Raw genomic sequence first — 21531 nt, 5'->3', positions numbered from 1 at the left:
TTAAGCTGTTAAGTACCAAAAATACTATTTTATATTTATATAGGACTACTGAAGTATGTAGCACTCATTTGTATTAATACATTAGTAGTAAAGATGGGTGAACAACAGTGCAAGCTAATAATTTTCTTCCTGTATTGTGAATGCAGCAGGCATACATTTATACTGTACCACAGCAGAGGCGACTGCCACAATTACTTGATATATACAAATGTATGCAGGCACATATTAGTTAATGTGTTTAAAAATTCACTATTCAGGCAAATATTTGGTGTGAATAAATTACGTTGTTTATGTTATGGTTCCATTTCCTTATAGTCACCAATCAAAAAATTTTTAGATGTGTGTTGCAGTTTTAATACATTTATATAGGTTTGCTTAATTAATGATTTACATCCGCAGTGGTGTGCTTTTTCTGTCTCTGTTGAAAATAATTCTCTTTTTGATGTTATTACATTCAGTTGGACTTATGAGCTACTCTACTGTTCTTGTTTTTCAAGTTACGCCCCGCCATGGCCTCCAAAGTCTCGGTAAAGTTGTTGTTGCCCGGCGAATGCCACCCCCAGCCAATCTTCCTAGCCTGAAAGCAGAAAATAAAGGGAATGACCCCAATGTCTCATTAGTACCAAAAGACGGATCAGGATGGGCAAGCAAGCAGGATACACAAGAGCCAAAGAGGTTAGTGTACGCACTACTAAGTTGAAATATAAGTAAGGCCTAAGTGAAACTTGTCATTATGGTCTAACAAATAAAGGATTACATAAAGATGGCAAGAAACAAGTTCTGGTGAAATCATAATACATAGGCAATCCACTCTAGTCAGTAGGACAATTTTAAAGGAGAAAGAAAGGCTAAATTGCCGGGGGGGGGGGGGGGGTGGGGTGGTTAGGGGCCTGTGCTCCTGTTAGGAGAAAACTGCACCAGCCAGGGGGTTAATGCAGGCAAGCAATCCCCTTCCTTCCCCACTACACCTTTCCATTCTCCTAAAGGCTGGGGGTTTAAGGTAAGCAAATACAATCTCTGTGGGGTGCCTAATATTTTGCCACTGCCCCCCCAGTGATTGTAACTTTCCTTCTACTTTAAAAGAAACTTTAGAAATACAAGATTTCGTCAAACTTTAATGTGAATTTTACTTTATATATAAATATATACATAAATGTATTATGTGTCGAATATGTTTTGCTTTTTTCCTTTTTAGTTCCGATGTCTCTCCACCAGTGCAGCCGGAGTCGCAGCTGCAGCCGGTTATGCAGACGCCTGCCTCAAACCAGCCGAAACATCCCCCAGTTTCACAAGAGGTTGTAACCTGTCATTACTTCTGTGATTTCATGACGCAATGGCCCTAGTATTTTGTAACAGTGACCCAACAACATATATCACAGTGACCGTAGCGTTTCATAACACAGTGGCCCCCTACATGTTTGCAGTGTCAAGAAAGATATTACCCTTGAGTGGGTTTGAAGAAGTACTGAATTAAATGTTTTCTTAAAAAAATATCTTTATCTAATACAGCAACTTTGCCCCTCTTTGTTTCAGCCCCCACCTCCAGTCGCCGCCGTGGTAAAGACCTGGGCACAGGCCAGCGTCACACATGGGTCACAAGGCGATGGTAAGGGTTAAGGAGGAATATTCTATTTATAAACAGTTTTTTTTTTTTTATTCTGTTTCAAATTTGATAAGTGGTAGATCTCCAAATGTGATTTGCCACTATAACACCAGGCTATTTACCTAACATAATACAGCTACATTATTACCTAATGGGGGTTATAAATGGCCCTTTTTATAAACTTTAGTATCTGATTTGTTGAAACCAGTAAAACCTCACTAATACAAAAAATATCCTCCCTGACTTTTTAATGACAATATCTACCTGAATTGGTGAGTGTCTCTTGATTTGGTTCTGCAGGGAAAAGTAGAGATTGCAGGATAATACCATCATCTTTAAAGGGAAAGAATCCACCATAATGGATTAGCTCGGGGTCAGGCAAATCTGGGAATCAGGCAGAGGTCAAGTCAGGCAAAGTTCAAGCAAATCCATAAAACAGGCAGCGTTCATGTTGTACGTGCGGACTTACCAGTAGACATGCACGCAGATTCGCGCATGGCACGTGATGGCATGCAAATGCACGTACTTGGCGTATGGGCCAAACAGGCTTGAGACTGGATGCCTTACATACAGCTTTCAAGTGTAAACTGAAAGTTATAAATTGTTCTGTTTTGCCTGTTTGACACAACTAATGCATTTTTAAAACAAGTTCTTATCTATTTAATAGATGCAGATTCTGGTTGTGTTGGTTCATTTTGGATTATTTTGTTTTTTGTGCAACTTGTTTTTTTAGTGTTTTGATCTGAATGTTCTCAGGTGGAAAGGCATCAAGCCAACTGTCGCCATTCTCTCGCGAGGAATTTCCAACCCTGCAGGCTGCTGGGGACCAGGACAAAAGTGGGCACGACCTGGGCACCTCCGCTGTGTCGTATGGGCCAGGACCAAGCCTCCGCCCCCAAAGTGAGCATTTAACATTGGATGCAGTAGATTGTGCTGTTTTGAAGCAATTGTAACCTTATTTCTAATACATAACTTCTCTTTAGTATTTTTCATTTAATGTGTCATGTTAACAGATATATAACTTTCATCATCTTTCTTTTCTTTATCTAGATGCCACAAATTGGAGGGATGGGGGTGGGAGGGGGGGATTGGCTGTGAGCTCCCTTGATGGTGAAAGCCGAGAGCCACCTTCAGATATGGGACATCCCCCCAGCTGTGAGACAGCCTCTCGCCCAGGGCTGCCTCAACCCACACCCCAACAGTTCCCTCAGTATCGGGGGATGCTGGCACCATTTGTGAGTATTTAACTGCATACATATTTTGTTCTGAATCTAAACTTTCTTCTGACCTTCAGTTTATCATTTTTTAAATGATTGTTTTTTTTACTTTTTTTTGTTGTATTCTTACTATATGTCTCTTTCAGATGTATCCCCCATACTTGCCGTTCCCCCCTCCCTATGGGCCGCAGGGGGCCTTCCGTTTTCATGGAGCAGATGCCCCAAGGTATTATTCCCTTTGTTACACTGTATGTTTTATAGTAGCTTTTAGTAGACTAGCTTGTTCACTTATTTTTGGTGTGATGTTTCTTCTTTTACATTGTCATTTCATATTCAGTAGTAGCATTCCTAGACATAACACCTTCTTAATTCTGGATTAGGACAGTTTTGGTTCTGTGGTACCTATACAAAAAATAGCTTCTTTTGTCCACACATAGTCTAACTCTGAGATATCCTACCAACAGATGCCAGATGATTGTGTGTACAATTTATCCATACATGAATAGCCAAATTTCATTTTACCTAGACAGAGCTCATGGATAGAACTTGGGATGAAGATGATAATTAGAATAGTGTATGTATTGTATTCTTCACATCACCTTCAATGACAATAGAGCCATGGGGTATAGCTGATAGCACTTGCAATCACAGCACTAGAGGAGCACAGAAGAATCATCCCACACCAATTATTGCCCCACACAGCTCAGTTTTTAAAGCTTTTAGTAGTGTTCTTGGGAGGCCTACCTTACTGCCATTTTAGACAGGGACTAGATGTGATATGAGAGACTGACACATTGCCCTACTCAAACTTGCTCTCATCAGAAGAGCAGATAGGTGGCTTGAAGAGAAGAACCCTTTTTCTTTTAAAGAGGACCTGCCAGCCTTAAAAATAATTCCAAATCCTTTTTTGTCATTTTAGTTCAGCAAAATAAACTTTACTCACATTATATAAATCACTTACATTTTATTCCCTTTAGTCATGGAATAACAGCTCTCAATAGATCTCAGAATAGCACTCAATAGTGAGAAATCCAAGTCCCATTGGGACTCTTCCAGTTACATGGGAGTAGGAGAAAAAATAGGTTAATTGAAAGCAGTTCTAATGTGTAGCGCTGGCTCCTTCTGAAAGCTCAGACTCAGGAACAATGCCTAAGATGGCTGCCTACATACCTATACTACAACTAAAAAAAATACATTTGTTGGTGTAAGAATACATTTTTAAATGGTAGAGTGAATTATTTGCTATGTAAACAGTATAATTTAGAAATAAAAATTACACCATAAAAATCATGACAGAATAACAGAAAAATCTACCTGTCTAGATATATTGGGTATAGGCAAAAGAGGATAAGCTGATGCAGTCACATCCCAGTCTCAACAAATAATTTGTATTCACTTTTTCCTTCTTAAACATTCACAATTACAGTGTCATACCAGTCCATGTACTTAGTTTTCCAAACTCCATAACCTTCGCTTTTACTATTTTAAGTGTCTTCCCTACAGTCACATACAACACCAATTTATGCTGAAGGTTTCTTTAGTTAAAACTTGTTTCTCTTCTGATTAGAATAATGTAGCAGGCAGCTTGGGGCTAGGGGACAGCGACTTCCATTGCAGCAGGAAAGGTGCTAGCTTCTAGCCACTGTGTAGCCATAGGGAATATGAGGGGAGGGGAGAAATATTTCTATTTCATGTCCTTTTAAATTTTTCTGAAGCGCTCTAAAGGTTGATCTGTTACTATACAGGGGAGTTGAAATACAAATATTTAAAGCTGCTCTACCTACATTAGTAAGAGGAACAAGTTTTGTGCTAACAGGAAGGCTTGTGAGAAAATAGTGGCAATAGATATGTAGCACACACCTGCTATGCACTATTTAAAAAAGTTAAACCTTTAAATTAAATAATATTTGTTAATATAGGTTCCCACGCCTTGCAGCACCTCGTGTCCCACCAGCAGTAACCAGAATGCCTGAGCACTTGAGTCGTCCATCTATTCTGAAGCAGGATGACCTTAAGGAGTTTGATGAACTTGATCAAGAGACAGATGATGGCTGGGCAGGTACATGATGTTCCCCCACCCACCCAATTTTTAGGGTCAGTTTAATCAAAGCATGCACATTATTCATGTTTATTATTTTATGCCTTATCTTTTTAGGGGCACATGAGGAGGTAGACTATTCAGAAAAGCTAAAATTTAGTGATGATGAGGATGGGAAAGAGACTGATGAGGAAGAAAAAAGGTAAATCTCTAGTGCCTTTGCTTTCTTTTTTCATTCCTGCATTTTCTTTTTTTAGTTTGGAATGTCCCTTTATTAATACAAAAATATTATTGTTGGTAAATCAGAGGACATACGCTTGTTTTAAATTTGTGCACTCTGTATTCACTGTTTTTTCAGCTGCACACTTTTGAGGCAATTTATCACTGAGTTAATTTGTGATAGATTTCTGTGATATGCCTTAGAATAGATCTGTCCATATGTAAAAAAAAAAAAAAAAAAGAGAAAGAAAATAACTTGTTGATCTTAAATATGTAAATGACTAATTGTAACATAAGTCATATATTTGAAAAGCACTGCTAATAGACCCCATGGTTGTTGTCACACAAACTGTAAGATTTATTAAGCAGTCACTACATTCGGATGCAACAATGGGGGTTATGTAATGAAATGGACTGAGTTTTCACAGACGCAGTAATCCATAGCAACCAATGAGTAGGTAGAATTTACAGGTTACATTAATCGATTTCATACTGGCGGGAACATATTCTATAATATTGTGATACTTATCCCAAGTTCTCTTAACATCTTTTACCAGCCTCATCAGTGGCTGCAAGTCCCTCCTTTCCTTGCCCCTTAGGAGAATAATATTCACTCGGTTAAGGGGCTTATTCTCGCACTAATCCCAAAGTTAAAGAGTACTTACCTAAACTCTCCTCAGAAGCATTAGATACTCTCATTACCTCTGGTCTTAAATTTCTGGACTTCAAAAGCCATACTTTGTCTCCAGCTCTTCGCAATCTCTCTTTAAGCACCACAAAAAGTTTCTTCCAATCTTTCCATCTCTCAACTTAAGGCCATTTTTCAGGCAGAGTGGGATCACCCAAAGATATTTCAGTCTGTGTGTTGCTTCTCAAGACTGTATCCCATTAACACAAGAGTTGAGAAAAAATGGTCCTCTCCACCCTCAGTGGATGCCCAGGTCTCCAGACCTCTTCATAGTCCCAAAAAGAGAGGTACAGACCAGTATTAGATCTGAAACATCACAACACCCACATTTAATCAATCAAGTTCAAGATGGTGTTCCTGCAATCCACCATTGCTGCTGTGTATTAGCGGCAGCACTAGATAGCAGAGATGCTTACCTTCAAATACAAATTTTTTCTCCCCATAAGAAATTTTTCTGCATTGCCTTCCGTAATTTACTTTACCAGTTCACAATGTTTCCATTTGGGCTCACTTCAGCAGCTCAGATCTTTGCCGAGGTCATGGCAATCCAAATGGCTTATCTTCAAGTTTAGGACATATCAGTGACACTCCATTTGAACAACCTTTTAGTTAGGGCTCCATCCCAGCAGGAAGCACAGAGCAGCCTCCCACATGTTAAACAAACCCTAACCAGCCTAGGTTGAACCATTAACACTAAAAGGTCACTTACTACACACATGATATTCTAAGCAAAGTCTATACAGGTTTTCCTATCAACTGACAATATTGCAGTCACTTGTACTTTGCCTCCTGAATTCTGTCTAACCCACAGCCAGATTTTCCATGAGAGTTACATAGTGTTAAAAAAAGACCAGAGTTCATCAAGTTAAATCAAGTAAACCCAGCACACACAAATCTATACTCTTACATACATACCATATATACCAACATCAGTACTAATACTATGGCCACCTTCTATGACCTCACCTTTAAGGCAAGGTCACCAAGCAAGTGGATCTTCTCCCGATATCCCCACCTACGGGTGTTTACTACATTTTCTGCCATTACAAATTTCTGTTCTAACTATTCCTTATCTATTTTTTTGTCTTTCTCTGTATTAGGGAGACTAAAGGTCTCAATACTGACTCATCTATAACACCACCAAAGAAGGTGGAAGATTCCTCAGATGTTAGGAAAGGTGCACCTGCAGAGGAAAAGTCCCCACCAGCCAAGGTGGCATGGACAGAGGGAAGCAGAGGCCAAGAGCCTGTAATGACTGTTACTATCTCTGCAACCCCTCTGAATAGGAACCAGGCAACACACCGTGGGCCACAGCCTGAGCCCAAGGTAAGAAATCTAGAACTTACCGAATAAAGGCAGTTTGCCATACATGTCACAGTTCCATTATAAACTAAGATATTAATAATCTTTCCATTATTTTCCTTTATCTCCATCAGCGCCCGCCCCTACTAATTGTGTTATGTCCTACACATAGCAGCTTCCTGAATGACAACATGCAAGAAGGTTTGTTCTGATATCCTAAGGCATTCTTTACTTTTATTCTCCAAAACATTGTCCTCCCTCAAGCACAATAACATACATGAAGCTGCTTTGTGATGGAGATCGGCACGGTTAGTAAGCGGAGAGCTCGGGGATGGCAGGATGTCAATTACAGCAAGAAAGCTTTTGACATTTGAGTCAGTAGAAGACTAAAAGAACTGAAGACCAAGCATTTAAAAATATTTTTTTTTAACACATTAAAACAGTGATCCCCAACCAGCGGCTCATAAGCAACATGTTGCTCGCCAACCCTTTGGATGTTGCTCTCAGTGGCCTCAAAGCAGGTGCTTATTTTTGAAAAAAAAAAAAAAAAACCCAGTGTAATTGCCAAACAGAGCCTTCTGTAGGTTTCCAGTCAACATAGGGGCTATCAAATAGCCAATTATAGCTCTCATTGGCACCTCCAGGAACTTTTTTCATGCCTGTGGCTGGTAAAGTGCATGGAAAGTACGAGTTATGAAGAAAGACTGTCCAGGTTGGGGTTGTTTACAATGGAGAAGAGGCGCTTAAATGGTGACATGATAACTATGTATAAATATATACATATAATGATATGCTTATGCTTTATTTACCAGTAGGCCTTTCCAACTGACACAAGGGCACCCACTCCGTTTAGAAGTAAGGTGGTTCCATTTAAATATTCGGAAAGGATTTTTTACTATGAGAGCTGCGAAATTGGAATTCCCTCCCTGAATCAGTCATACCGGCTAATACATTATATAGCTTCAAGAAGGGGTTGGATGGCTTTCTAGCGAGTGAGGGGAATACAGGGTTATGGGAGATAGCTCTTAGTACAAGTTGATCCAGGGACTGGTCCGATTGCCATCTTGGAGTCAGAAATAAATATTAGGCAGGTTATACATAGGCATTATGGTTGAGCTTTATGGATTTATGACTTTTTTCAACCTAACTTAATATGTTACTATGTGTGTTGCTCTCCAAAACTTGACTGTGGCTTATGGTTATAAAAGGTTGGGATCCCTGCACTAAAATGTAGAAAAGGTGAACTACCCCATAAAACCTGGGTATGGGTCAGTGTCTGGAAGTATCATTGCACCCCGCCCCATCATTTCAGACACAAAATGTAGTCTATTTTCGGTGAACTCTCTCTAGTAAAGTCCAGATATAAAGGTGTCTCTTTTTTTTCATTAAAAAAAAATGTTTTTATGGAAAAACTTATTGCATTCATAGAATCTGGGTAGTTGTGCTTTCTGCTTTCAGAGAGATGTCAGATGATTTTCTTCCTTGAAACACAAAATATATGTACACGCCTGTGTAAAGTGTAGGATGACATCCCCACCATAAGTACCAGCTGTACTTTGTAGAAATCTTGCCTCTTCTTCAGTGGTTTATAATTGCCCCCTTCACCATAATCTGAATTAACGTCTTTGTCTCTTATTGCTGCTGCGGTACAGATGTGAGGTTTAGTCTGGTATTCCATCTAAGACCTGCCTGAAACGGCTGACTAACATGAGTTAAAGTTCTAGAGCAACTGTTACCAAACTGTGAGATGATCGCTTGACATCGCCAAGCGAGCGGATCTGCCCGTGTATGGCCAGCTTTAGATGTAGAGTTGGAGATGAACTACCTAATCTCCGTACAGGATCTTTTCATTAACATTCTTTAACTTTCTTAGGTTGTAGGAATGGCACATAGACAGCTACCTGCCCCTATATGCAGCCCTCCAATAAGCCTTGTTTGGCAACCTCGCCAAACAAGTGGATCTTTATGGGTACAGATAATTGCTTTTTGCCGTTTATGGCATTCTAATTTATTAGGATCAAAATGTATTTGAAAAGAGTTTTCTATGCTGTATTAGTTGCTGCTTTTTACACTCTCCCTTCTCCACAGGAGAAAACAGTGCCCCAGGCAGTAGCCCCTATGGAAGATGAGGATGAGGCATGGCGCCAGCGCAGGAAGCAGTCATCTTCTGAGATCTCACAGGCTGTAGAGAGAGCAAGGAGGAGGAGGGAGGAAGAGGAGCGTAGGATGGAAGAGGAGAGGCGAGCTGCTTGTGCTGAGAAACTTAAACTTCTAGATATGAAATGCCGTCCTGCCTCTGAGGAGGTAGAGTCAGCTGTCAGTGTGAAAAGTGGAGGAAATGATGTTGAAGAACCAAGGAGCCAGACTCCTCCAGGTATTGCATACTATGACATCTGTGTGAATGATAGCATAATACAATTGTTACCCAATTATTGGCACCTTTCACACAAATAACTAATGAATTGATTTACTGTAAAATAATTTTAAAATGTCCACAATTTCTTGTTTAACCAGCTTTCTTATTCCAATTTACATATATTTTCATAGCTGAAAAAAATTATTACACACTAGACTTAATAGCTCACTCTTTGGATAGAATAGCTGAAATAAAGAGCTTCCTGAAGCCATGAATGATTGTTCATTTCAACCCTTTTTGCAATTTTTGCAATTGCAAACACTAAAGTTTTCTTAAATTTAAAGATCCCCTTTTCCAACTGTAGTTTTGAGATTTCTCTGCAAGTGTTTGATTTAATTTTGAACGCTACACATTGCTTGCCACTTCCAAATTGTCTGATTGTTTTGTCCCTAACCATTTTGAAGTGTGCCTTATGTCATTTTCCTGTTGGAATGGAGTACAGATCTGTGGTGGAGAGGCAGCTTTCTGACACAGCGTTTAATATTACATATTAAAATAACTTTGTAACCTCCTGATTTCATGATGCCATGCAGAGACTCGAGAAGCCCAGTTCCAGGGGCAGCACATAACATTAACTTAGTTTTCTTTCTAGGCTTTATTTTTTTCCTGTACACAAAAGAATGTTGTACTTGCTCTGATTTCAGTTTATCAGTCCAAAAGAACGATTTTAGCTTGTTTCGGTGTGTTTTTGTGAACTCCATTCACACATATTTTCTCTGTCAAAAGTGGGGTCTGCTAGGTTCTGCAGATGCCTACTATCACACAGAAGGAACCCCTTGTGCTCCTCTTTCTCTAAACAACCTTCTAGGGTTGCTCCGCAGGCCATTTTTACCTGATGATCCATTGGCACACACTTGTATCTCAGTTGTACAGGAACCTCCTGCCCAGGCCTCTATTTCCACCTTCATTTTTCTTAAATGCCTAGACCTTAAGGGCTTGGGATTCACTCAGGAGTGTTCACCTCTCATGTTTAACTGGACAGTTGCATTCAGTCAGAATGGGAACATCCTGAGAGGAGATTTTACACTAGCTGTTGTTTTCAGTGCTCATATCCCTTTCCTTAAGAAACCCTCTAGAAGCGGTTTGCTCATCCATCTCTAGAATCTTTGATATCATGACATTCTAAAAATGCATGATCTCCTGAATCACTAAATACTAGTTTTTCGCCTTCTTCAAGCACAACTTACCTCTATCCAGTTTGCCATACAGGTTCTGGGTTGCATGGTGTCGTCCATCAAGACAGTGCCCTTTGCAAAATTTCTCCTCAGGCATCTCCAGTAGAACATTTTGGACAAGTGGAAGTGTATCCACCTTTCCCAGAGGTTCCAACTCTTACCCAAAACCAGAAGGGCCCCTTACATGGTGGATCAGCCCTACCAATGTGACAAACAGCAGGTCAATCTGGGAACCTCTATGGCTCCTTCTGACCAATCTCCAGGGCTCAAAAGTGGTTTTTGTCCACCACGTGGTTCAGGGTACTTGATAGTCAACAAACCTTTTATGTATGTATGTATAACTTATATTTATAAAGCGCCACAAGGGTACGCAGCGTTGTACAATCTTACAAAATACTAAATTACACACAGGGAGGACAAGTGTTTTAATAAATAAATACAATAAATATATATAAATGCACAGGGAATAAGTGCCATGTGGTAAGAGACACACTGGGAAGGAGGTCCCTGCCCCGTAGAGCTTACAATCTAAGTGGTTAGGTAACATACAGGCACAAATTGGAAGACAAGAGTGCACCAGGTATGGGCATTTGCCCTTAAAAGAGAAGGAAAAGCTAATAAAGAGTTCAACTCAAGCTGTAGGCATACCTTCAGTTGTCTCAGTAGTGCCCTTAAGTCTCCCCATATTTCACCTGTTCAGATGATCAGAAGCCAAACAGGAAGGAAAAACGCTGAGCTGTGTAAAGAAAGTTCCCATAATGCCTCACTCCTGCACAGACACCCAGACCAAGTGTACATGCTCAGTTTGTAAGACTGTGAGTCAGCTTCCTGCTGATTGGCTCAGATCCACATTCCTAAGGGGTGGAAGTGAGTTCTTAGCATTCTTGAGGGAGGGGGGAGCAGGAGAGAGGAGACAGCAGAGAGCTGTGTGTCTCTGGCACATGAATTACAGGCTCAAGAAATATTTTCACAGAGAAGTCAGTGCAGTGTTTCTGCGAGTGCTTATGGCTGTATATACATAGACCTTTCTGATAAAGCATGCTTAGTTTTTACCTTTCTTTCTCCTTTAAGCATAGGACTAGGCAAAATAATGTTTTAGTGCTTGAGGGAGGTCAGCAGCATCCTACAATAGGCTGAATCTTGGACAACTTCCTGCCACTTACTTTCCTGATCTTGAAAATTGTCAAGCTGATTATAGTGGCCAAAAACTTAATCTAGCAGAACGGTCTCTAAAACATCAGGTTTTTCAATTCATTGCAGATTGGTGGGATTTCCAAGAGCTGAAACTAATGGCTTCTCATCAAAATCACAAGGTGTCGTAGTTTATGGCTAGTGCCACGACCGCTTGGAACTGCCGGCCGATGCTATGACAGGCATCTAGGACTTTAAGCTGTTTTATATCTTTCCTCCGTTGCCCCTGTTGCCCAGGGTCCTCAAGAAGATAACTGGATGAATATTGTAGCTCCTTATTGGCCCAGGAGAGCTTGGTTCACCAATCAAGCAGGGTTGCTCCCTGGGGTCTTTTGCGGCTACTGGATCTTCTCACTTAGTGGCACATTACCAAAAGCAATTCTAACCTCCTGCATTTAACCGTGGCTGTCACTAGTCACTAGTCCTTCGCCTAAGAGGTTATTCCTTGCAGGTCATAGGTACAGTGATGGCTGCCTGAAGTTTGGTTTCTACCTATCAATGAATAGGGTCTATAGGGTCTGGGATGGTATGTCCCCAAGTACTTGTGTCTCACAGACACCTGTAAGAGAAAAGGGGATTTTGTGCTATGCACTGTTAAATCCCTTTCTCTTCAGATATCTGTAGAACATAGGGCTTTCACCCCATGGAAGACTTTCTCAATAGATTTTATTGCCATCTACATAATTAACATAGTTTTTATAGTTTGTTGCTGTTAGTTACCTCTCTTAAACTGGCACTATATATGGAAGTGGCGAGGGGTGTAACTGCAGGGAGGAAGAGCCTTTTTGCTTTTTGTATACTATCCTGCCTCCTGCTGGGGGATACTAATGGTCCCTGTGTCCTGTATGTCTGAAGAGAAAATGATTTAAGCTCAAAATCCCCTTTTTAATGAATTTACACATTTATTATACCTGAAACCTGTGTCAGTTTATCAGAATTTGACATGATTTCAGCAGCCCTGAGCTCTGTTACTTATTGCTCCCAGGAATCAGGCAATTCTTCACATTAGAATAAATTGTTACAGGGTAAAAATAAATTGTGACATCAAATGGGGTCAAAATTTTTTTACCTCAGGTGTTTGGACCTCAGGGGCTGTCCCAGGAGCCTTGCACTGAGTAAGTTCTCCAACCTGGCTACCCCCACTGTGGGATCCCTCTTAGTCCAGTGTTTGAATCACTGGGCTAACTTGTAATCAATAAGTTAACTTTTGTATCTTGGGACATGTACTGTTAATAAGAACATCTCTATATTTTATTATGCTTTTCTTGTTTCTTCTAAATATTGGGAGACAAACAGCAACCTTAAAAAAAGTCATGAAATGTAATTTATCTTCTAGAAATGGAGGCCTCTCTGTCTGCTGTATCTATACCAGATGCTGATGCATCTCCTCCAGTACCTGAAGTTCCACAAGTAAAAAGAGAGTCTGTTGCTCAACCATCTCGACCAGAGATAAAACAAGAGTCTGCACCTCCTGTAAGCCGCCCACCTCCAGCTGGTCCTTCCCAAAGTGGATATGCCAAATTCCAAAAGATCCTTCCACCTCGTTTCCAGCGCCAACAGCAGGTAACTCATAAACTAAATTAGAAATTGTGAATTTTTTAACTCGGTAAGAATTCAGTAGGAAAAATTTAATTGGGAGCTGAATGTAAGTAAAGAGTTGACCATTGTGAATTAAGCCAAAAAAATGCCTTTTGAAACACTTTAAATTAAAGTTGTGTATTTGAAATAAAATACAGGTACTAGTATTTAACAATACATTTACCATACCTTTTTTTTGTTGCCTTGCTTGCTGTTCTCCCCATGCTTGTGTTAATTTATTCTGGGTACACTTTCCTTACATAATCCAAAAACCTACAGTCATGTTAATTGATTCCTGATACAACTGACCATAGTGTGTGTGAATGTGTTAGGGACTTTAAATTAAATGTTTTACGTAAAAATCTTTATTCAAGTCACCATTGGTTTAAAGATCAGGTCATAATAGTGGCCTGTGGGATCATCTTGGAGAGTAATTAATAAATTATCCAATGCCTTTCTTCACTGATGGAATATTCAGACCTGCCCGGTAGATATTCAGCTCCTGAGTTAGAAGTTGATTGTTTCAAAAACTCAAACCTGTCTGGTGTCATCTTGACAATTTCTGGACAGATAGGTCAGGTAGGGCCATCAGGGAAAAAAAGAAATTTTAGATGTGCAAGTTCATTCTAAAGTCCTTAAAGAATAGTATAAATTTAATATCTGTTTCTCTAAAGTATTTTCTCTATCAAAGGAGCAGCTCATGAAGCAGTGGCAGCAGAGCAGGGAGCCTACCCCTTCTGCTTCAGTTGGACCTCCAACTCAGCAGCCTTCAGCACCTCCACAGCCTCCACAGAAAGCACTGTACAGCGGAGGTTCACTGGGACGGACCACCCCAGCCCCGCAACCGCCTCCTGCACCCTTACCTTCTCCTCACGTGAGCTATGATCCTCGCTGGGTAATGGTGCCGCATTTAATTGACCCACGTCTTATGCAAGGAAGACCCTTGGACTACTATCCACCAACTGCGGGTGTACACCCTTCAGGTGAATGGAATTGAAAAAGGTCAAAGTTAGAGAAGAGGGTTGTTTGTTTTGCTTTGAATAATTTTTTAAGATTTTTTAATTTATTTGTGCTTGGAAAATTTGAAAAAATCTTGACTTACAATAGTTTGGTCTTCACAGTGGTAAGGACTGAGGCGAGGAATATATTAAAAAAAAAAAAAGTTAGGGGGTGGTGAAAGGGGGCATATAATCTTTGATGGCGCATTAGATTTTATACTATGTATAATCAGTCCAGTGATTTCAATTTCAAGATAGTAAACTTGTTTGCTAAGATTGGATCATTACATTGTAAAAAATAATATTCTCTTAAATGCTGCTTTAAATGCTTTTCTGTATTGATAGAATCATGTGGGGTTTCAGATCTGACAAGCATAAAATAATTGTTTAGTGCAAAGAAACAGAGGGTTTGCATCATAGGTACTCCTTAGAGAATATCCTTTGCATTGTATCTGAGGAGCCTTTGGGTTTGGAAATTGAGATTAGAGGTTTCCCCTATGGGAGCGCTAACTGGCAGTGAGGCTATGGACACAGTGAGTGTGTAGATGTAGTGATAATATTGAATAAGACAATACATTAAAACACTATCATTGCATCTTTTAGCTGATAAATGCCCATTTATTTAGGGGGGAAATATAGTGTAAACTGTAAAAAAAAAAAAAAAAAAAAAAGTTTTGTAAATCATCTTGAAAGGTCAGTATAGGAGGATTACTTGGAGAGAAACCCGCAGAACACAAGGTCCAACTTTTAGTACACCATAAATGCAATACAGCCAGCATATGTGTATGGTGCGTCCACCACACAGTTGTAAACCCTTGCTAATCAGCAGGAGTTATCCAAAGTTTTCTTTCTAATAGGCTGGCAATAGTCTAACTTTTAAAGAGACTTTTATTAAAGTCCACTTCAATCCACTGCTGTTTTTTACTTGATTACAGTAGCAGTCAGAAACACCCAATTTACATTGCTGACAAACTGGTACTATGTTAGCAACTAGCAATCTGTCCCGTTTTGCTTCGTCAAAAAATGTATGAAACAGTGAAAAAATTTCAAACTGCAAAAATGATGCGCGTAAAAAAAAATGGTCAATAGAAAAAGCCACCAATAGTGAAACACAGAAATTCACAGCGAATCCATGCCTGGCAAATAATTTTGCTCAATTCCTTTATTTTTTTTTTTTATTGTTAGGGCTGATGACACGAGAGCGATCAGACAGTGGCGGCTCTGGATCAGATGGTTATGAGCGTCATCCTCCACTTATGAGGGAGCGGACAACGCCACCTACAGACCCTAAACATTTATGGGGAGGTGAAATGTTTAATGCTCCTGAGGCGAGGCCTCTGATGTCTCCTATGCGACAAAATATAGAGGATAATGACAGGGAAATAAGGTAAAAAGAAATAAAGCTTCAACTTCATTTGTTTTTTAGATTTTGTATACAGCTATTGTGTTAAAGGTGTATACTGCTTCTGTGATTACAGTTCATATCCTTTAGCAATATTGGTGTTGTTTGTGAATTTGCAATTTTTGAATTAATCTTTTTTTTCCCCCAATTTTAATGTTCTTTGCATAGAAGCGACACACCTCCTGCTCGCGCTGTTGCTTCCCAGAATCTTCAGCCGCCCTCTTATTCGGGCAACTTTAATGCATATCCAGAAAATTCTGCTGCTGCTGCTGCTCAGCAGCCACATGTTGGGCACCATTATTCTACAGACGAACAACATACCTGGCACCATCTGCACAACCATAAAGCTTCACCAACCCCTTCTCCTCTGTCTAGTGAACAAAGACATCCAGACTCATCGACCACTCCTCTCTCCTCTCCATCGGCCCCTTCATCACAGGCTCGCAGAGGGAATGATGAGACTGTCATATTAAAAAGAGAGGCTGCTGCCGCTCCTCCTTTGTCAGATGCCCCTACTAAAGAGGAGATAACCGGTATGCGTCACAAGGAGGAGAAAAAAGAAATTAGCAAGGATGAACCAAAGCATGAAAGAAACTTGCATTCTAACAGGCCGGATTACCATAGGCCACCTTCTCGTCGGGAATCCAAAACAGAGACGCGATGGGGTCCTAGACCTGGAGTAGGGGGAAGTAGGAGGCAAGAGGAAACTGCAGCTACAGTGGGATCACAGGCTCAGACATCTGCACAACGTAGGGCAGGACCTATTAAAAGAGGAGTTAGGAGAGAGGAAACTGTTACCCAAGAGAATAAGATGAGTCCTGTACCTCTTGCTGCATCAGAGACACAGAAAAATAAACAGGTTAATCATTCTGAAAGGGAGGCTGAGGAAACCGTGGGATCCCCATTAAGGAGGAGGAAAGAAATTGCTGGCACCATACCTCCTGCTAGAGAATCAGTAGCTTTGGTTCCAGCTGGACGTGGCCGTGGAAGAGGAGAGTATTTTTCCAGAGGGCGAGGATTCCGTGGAGCATATAGTGGCCGAAGTCGGGGTGGGAGAGGGAGAAGTCGCGAGTTTCGTGGGGGCTATAGAAAGGAAAGCCCTTTCTATCGAGAAGATGGATATCCAGAGGGTAAGTCTTCTGGACGTACAGATGGTCGTGAACGCAATACTAGTGAAACAAGAAGTGAGGGCTCTGAGTATGAGGAGGTGCCCAAAAGAAGGCGGCAAAGGGGATCTGAGACAGGAAGTGAGACAGAGCCTGCTGTTTCTGAAAAGGAGGTGCCCAAAAGTGGGCAATCCCAGCAGCAGCAAAAAGAATCTTCTAATTCAGTTAGTCAGCGTCCACCCGAAAAGGGAAAAGACTCTGGCAGAGGACGTACATTCACCCCAAGAGGGGTGCCCTCCAGAAGAGGAAGAGGTGGGACATCCATGGTAACCTTTAGTCCACATCCTAAATATCAGCCTCCTCAGCCTCTGCTTCCTCCATCTCAGGCAGCACCACAGTCACATAAACCAGAAAGGAAAAATGAGAAAGTGGCTTTTACAGCAATTCCATCTATAACTACAGAGGAGCGTCCGCAACAGCCACCAAGAAGGAGGCGTCACCATGGTAGATCCCAGCAACAAGATAAGCCACCACGGTTTCGGAGGTTGAAACAGGAAAGGGAAAATGCAGCAAGAGCAGGAAATGCTGCGGGACCACAGACTCCATCTCAACAAATATTAGTAGCACAGGAACTGCCCCAAAGATCCATACAAAATGAAGAGGAACGTGTTGTTCCTCGCAGAGGACTTAAGTCCCCAGAACCTTGCAATGCTAATTCAGACCAGGCAAATGAGGAATGGGAAACTGCATCAGAAAGCAGTGACTTTACAGAAAAGAAGGAAAGGGGTGAGATGCCAGTCCAAAATGGTGGTGAATCAGCACTTTCTGTAAATGTTACAAAAGACCAGAAAAGAGATTTGTCAAAAAGAAGCTTCTCCAGCCAGAGACCAGTCATGGAAAGACAAAATCGTAGGCCCATGCACCAGTCTGGCCAAAGAACTAACAGGGGAGGCGGTACTGGTAGGAGTGGAGACAAGAGAAGTTGGCCATCACCTCGCAACAAAGGGTGAGTTACCTTTATGCAATATTTAACTATATAAAAATCTGTAATAAGCATCTTACATTGCAGTGCATTTCTTTGTCCTTCAGGGGTAGGTCAAATGAAGACCGTACTTCTGCCTCCTTACCTCTTCCACAGTCAACACCCACGACTAATGTAGTATACCGTGTAGATCACGTGATACATAACCCAGTGGGAATCCAGCAGGCACTCAGTGAACTTGGTCAGAGGCATAGCAAACGAACCAACCATAACCTGGATCCATCTACTGGACATGTTCAACCAGCTGCAGGTAAGAGAAATCAGTAAAATTTTAGTAATATTCACTGTAGCCTTCCATCTCCCATTGTTTTGGGGAGTTGTCCTGCCATATTTACTAAGGGGGTGGTTTTTCTTCTCGGTTCAAAAATTTTTGCGCTTAAAAAACTCGAATACGAGTAATGGTTCGAAAACTTGAATGTCTGGTGTTTATTAAGTGCAAAAAAACCCTAAAAGATGAATGTAAAAATTTGCCATGTAAAAGCTTGCAAATTTCGATAGAAGACTTATTCTCAAACTTGAATTTTTCTAATTTTTAGAGCTCGTAAATGCAAAAAATTCAAGATATTCAAGTTTTTTATTCTAACTATTTTCCTTATTAAAAAATAAGTGACTATTCAATAAGCACATTTATTCTATTTAGAAAAACAAACTCAAATTCACACACTGATAAATAAGCCCTGAGATTAATGGCACACAGCAGTTTTTTCAATATAATGTTTTATTCTGGAAGAAATGGTCAAAACTGCCAGTGTGCATCCTGTTGACTTTAATGGCAGCTGATTTCATCAGGAGCGTTCCTGGTTGAACTGTTATCTTGTTATGTGTTATCATTTATATGTTGTTAGGTAGCCCTGACAAACTGCTGTGGGAGGGCCTTCACTCCATCTTGCAGTGTGGTCATAGCTTATCAGAGCCCTGAGGGTTTATGGATGTGGAAGACAGTAGCTTGAACTCAATAAAATATAAAACACATTGTTTGCTTTGTTTTCTGAAAAAAAAACAAGTTTTGGTAGATGATTCTGCCTTAGGAGCACTGTCCGGTAAGTGCTCCGTGAGATGAAATATGCTTAGGAGCACTGTTGACTGATGCATTCTGAAAGAAAATACATTTCCCTGTGACCGTATCCCTTTATTGGCTTGGCCTTTATTCAGAGCTCCTTCACCCCTTTCCCGAAATGCACACAGCAAGTTGTCAATACATAGGGTTTTTTCTCTTACAGGTGTCTGTGGGACACAGGGACCATGGGGTATAGTATCTACCAGCAGGAGGCAGGACACTAGAGAGGAAGAAGAGGAAGAAGCCCCTCCTCCCTGGTACTATACCCCCTTTCACTTCCTTAGTGAGCCAGTTTTTTCTAGTGTCCTCAGGAGACAGGATCTACAGCTCCCTCTGAAATCTACAGCCAGAGACTCTGGCACCAGGGGTTGTCCTATAGGGCCTCTTCGGAGCTCCCTCCACAGGCTTCCCCCTACGTGGGACCCAAGTACCGGGGCCAATAAGACTCCTATGGAGCGGGCCACACAGAGTTTCCTGCCTATACCTTCAGTGCAGAAGCTGTCCGGTGCTCCCCTCCATGTGCTCAGGTTAGTCCCTGTCTGCTCCCAGCCAGCGCTCTCTCCAGCCCGCCTGTCTGCCTTCAGTTCCCTCTACAGCCTGCCCTGTCTGCTCCTGTAGCCGGCGCTTCCCTTACCTGAACGCTACCATCATTTTTTCCTCCTTGCGTTCCATTGCGCCCATGCGTTCCAGTGACGTCACCATTCGGCGCCATCTTGTGCGCGCCTTCTACTCGCGCCTCTCAGAGTTTCGCGCCATTCCTCTCCGCTCTCCATCCTGATCGGTCGGGTCTTCAGCGCTTCCCCACAGGAGCCTCTTCTTCCTGGACACAGGGACGGTATTTCTAGCAGGCAGGGGCACTACTAGGGGGACATTAGGAATGGGCAGAGCAGGGCTGGAACTGTGGCTGGGAGGGTGTTTGTGACAGGACTACCTTTACATGTTTTTTGTATTAAAAACTTGTTGGGCACTGTGAGAGTTATTTCTCAACCGGGATTATATACTCATTCTCCCCTTCTGATATTTAAGAGCACTTGTTTATTTTAAAAAAAAAAAAAAAAAAAAAAAGTGAAAATCCTTACTCCATTGCATTGCCTATTGCATTAAAGTCCTCTGTCTTTTTTGCTTAATACCTGCTATTGTTTGTTAGAAACTGCACTGCTGTTGTTTTTTCTGTCATGGCAGAGGGCATTCCAGAAGGCCCCTTTTCCAGGGGGGCGTCTAGCTCCTCAAAAGTAAAATATCTAGCATGCGCCAGATGCTGCAAACGTCTCCCATCTGGCAGAAAGGAACCTCTTTGTTCCTCATGCTCCAAGCTTCCGGCTGAGACTTCTTCCCAGGCTCCGGTCGTGCCTCCTCCCCCCTCCACAGATATAGCAGGGGGGGACCCTACTTCCACTCCGGCACTGGATGCTCAGGCGCAGGCCTCCTCTTCCAACCAGGACCCTCCCCTCTGGGCGGCTCAGCTCTCCTCAGGCATCCCCAAATTGGCGGCCTGTCTCGATAAGCTACTAGACAGACTGGATAGGGAGGATCCACAACCCTCCAGATCTCTCAAGCGGCAAGCAGCACTCCGTCTGGAAGACTACAGTGACTCTGAGTCCCTGCATGCCTCAGCCACTTGGGAAGATCATTCCCTAAGTGAGGGAGAAATCTCCTCTGACGGCCCGGACGAGCCGGACGACATAGCTAAATCCTCGACTGAGGCCATTGATTCCCTTATTTCCTCAGTTATATCCTGTCTTGACCTCAAGACTCCGGAATCTACTCTAGAGGCTTCCTCCTCCCTTTTCAAGCGCCAGAAGAAGACCTCTTCCGTTTTTCCTTCCCACGACCAACTGGATTCCATCATCCAGTCAGAGTGGGACCACCCTGAAAGACGTTTTCAGACCTCTCGGCGTTTTCAACGCTCTTATCCATTTCCACAGGATGCTCTGGAGAAATGGGCGACTCCTCCGTCGGTGGACGCCCCGGTATCCCGTCTATCCAAAAACACGGCCCTTCCCGTCCCGGACTCCTCCTCCTTTAAGGATCCGATGGACAAGAAGATGGAGGGGTTCCTCAGGGCCACATTCTCTTCCGCAGGGGAGAGCCTCCGGCCGGTTCTGGCCTCCGCCTGGGTTTCCCGGGCCGTCCAGACCTGGTCTGATTCCCTTATGGAGGGCCTCGCCTCCGGCGCCTCCAGACAGGAACTCTCCCTCTTAGCATCTAAGATTCGCGATGCTAACGAATTTCTCTGCGAAGCCTCTCTAGACTCTGTTCAGGCCATCAGCCGTACTTCGGCTCTTGCGGTAGCGGCTCGCCGCTCGCTTTGGCTCAAACTTTGGTCAGCCGATATGTCCTCCAAGAAATCGCTCACAACTCTTCCCTTTAAAGGCAAACTCCTTTTCGGGCCGGAGCTCGACAAAATCATCAGCCAGGCTACGGGAGGGAAGAGCACATTCCTCCCACAGTCAAAAAATCGCCCTTCCTTTCGGAGAGGCCGCTTTTTTCGTTCCAGGG

At 42.1% G+C, this 21531-nt stretch overlaps 1 protein-coding gene across 3 annotated transcripts in view; it reads left to right on the top strand.

Annotated features, from left to right (window-relative positions):
- The window catches only part of prrc2a (proline rich coiled-coil 2A), a 66646-nt gene that overhangs the window by 9929 nt on the left and 35186 nt on the right, over positions 1-21531 (top strand). For all 3 annotated transcript variants that reach the window (XM_002941303.3, XM_004916926.2, XM_012968963.2), the window contains exons 3-17: positions 498-675; positions 1196-1295; positions 1534-1606; positions 2360-2503; positions 2654-2838; positions 2967-3046; positions 4740-4879; positions 4976-5060; positions 6866-7091; positions 9156-9441; positions 13186-13412; positions 14119-14410; positions 15611-15812; positions 15996-17939; positions 18023-18225. In XM_002941303.3, coding sequence (XP_002941349.3) covers positions 498-675; positions 1196-1295; positions 1534-1606; positions 2360-2503; positions 2654-2838; positions 2967-3046; positions 4740-4879; positions 4976-5060; positions 6866-7091; positions 9156-9441; positions 13186-13412; positions 14119-14410; positions 15611-15812; positions 15996-17939; positions 18023-18225 — 4365 coding nt within the window. The remainder of the gene's footprint in view (positions 1-497; positions 676-1195; positions 1296-1533; positions 1607-2359; positions 2504-2653; positions 2839-2966; positions 3047-4739; positions 4880-4975; positions 5061-6865; positions 7092-9155; positions 9442-13185; positions 13413-14118; positions 14411-15610; positions 15813-15995; positions 17940-18022; positions 18226-21531) is intronic.

Source organism: Xenopus tropicalis, chromosome 8, assembly GCF_000004195.4.
Source record: "Xenopus tropicalis strain Nigerian chromosome 8, UCB_Xtro_10.0, whole genome shotgun sequence".
Lineage (NCBI taxonomy): Eukaryota > Metazoa > Chordata > Amphibia > Anura > Pipidae > Xenopus > Xenopus tropicalis.
This window is presented reverse-complemented; position numbering and strand designations above follow the sequence as displayed.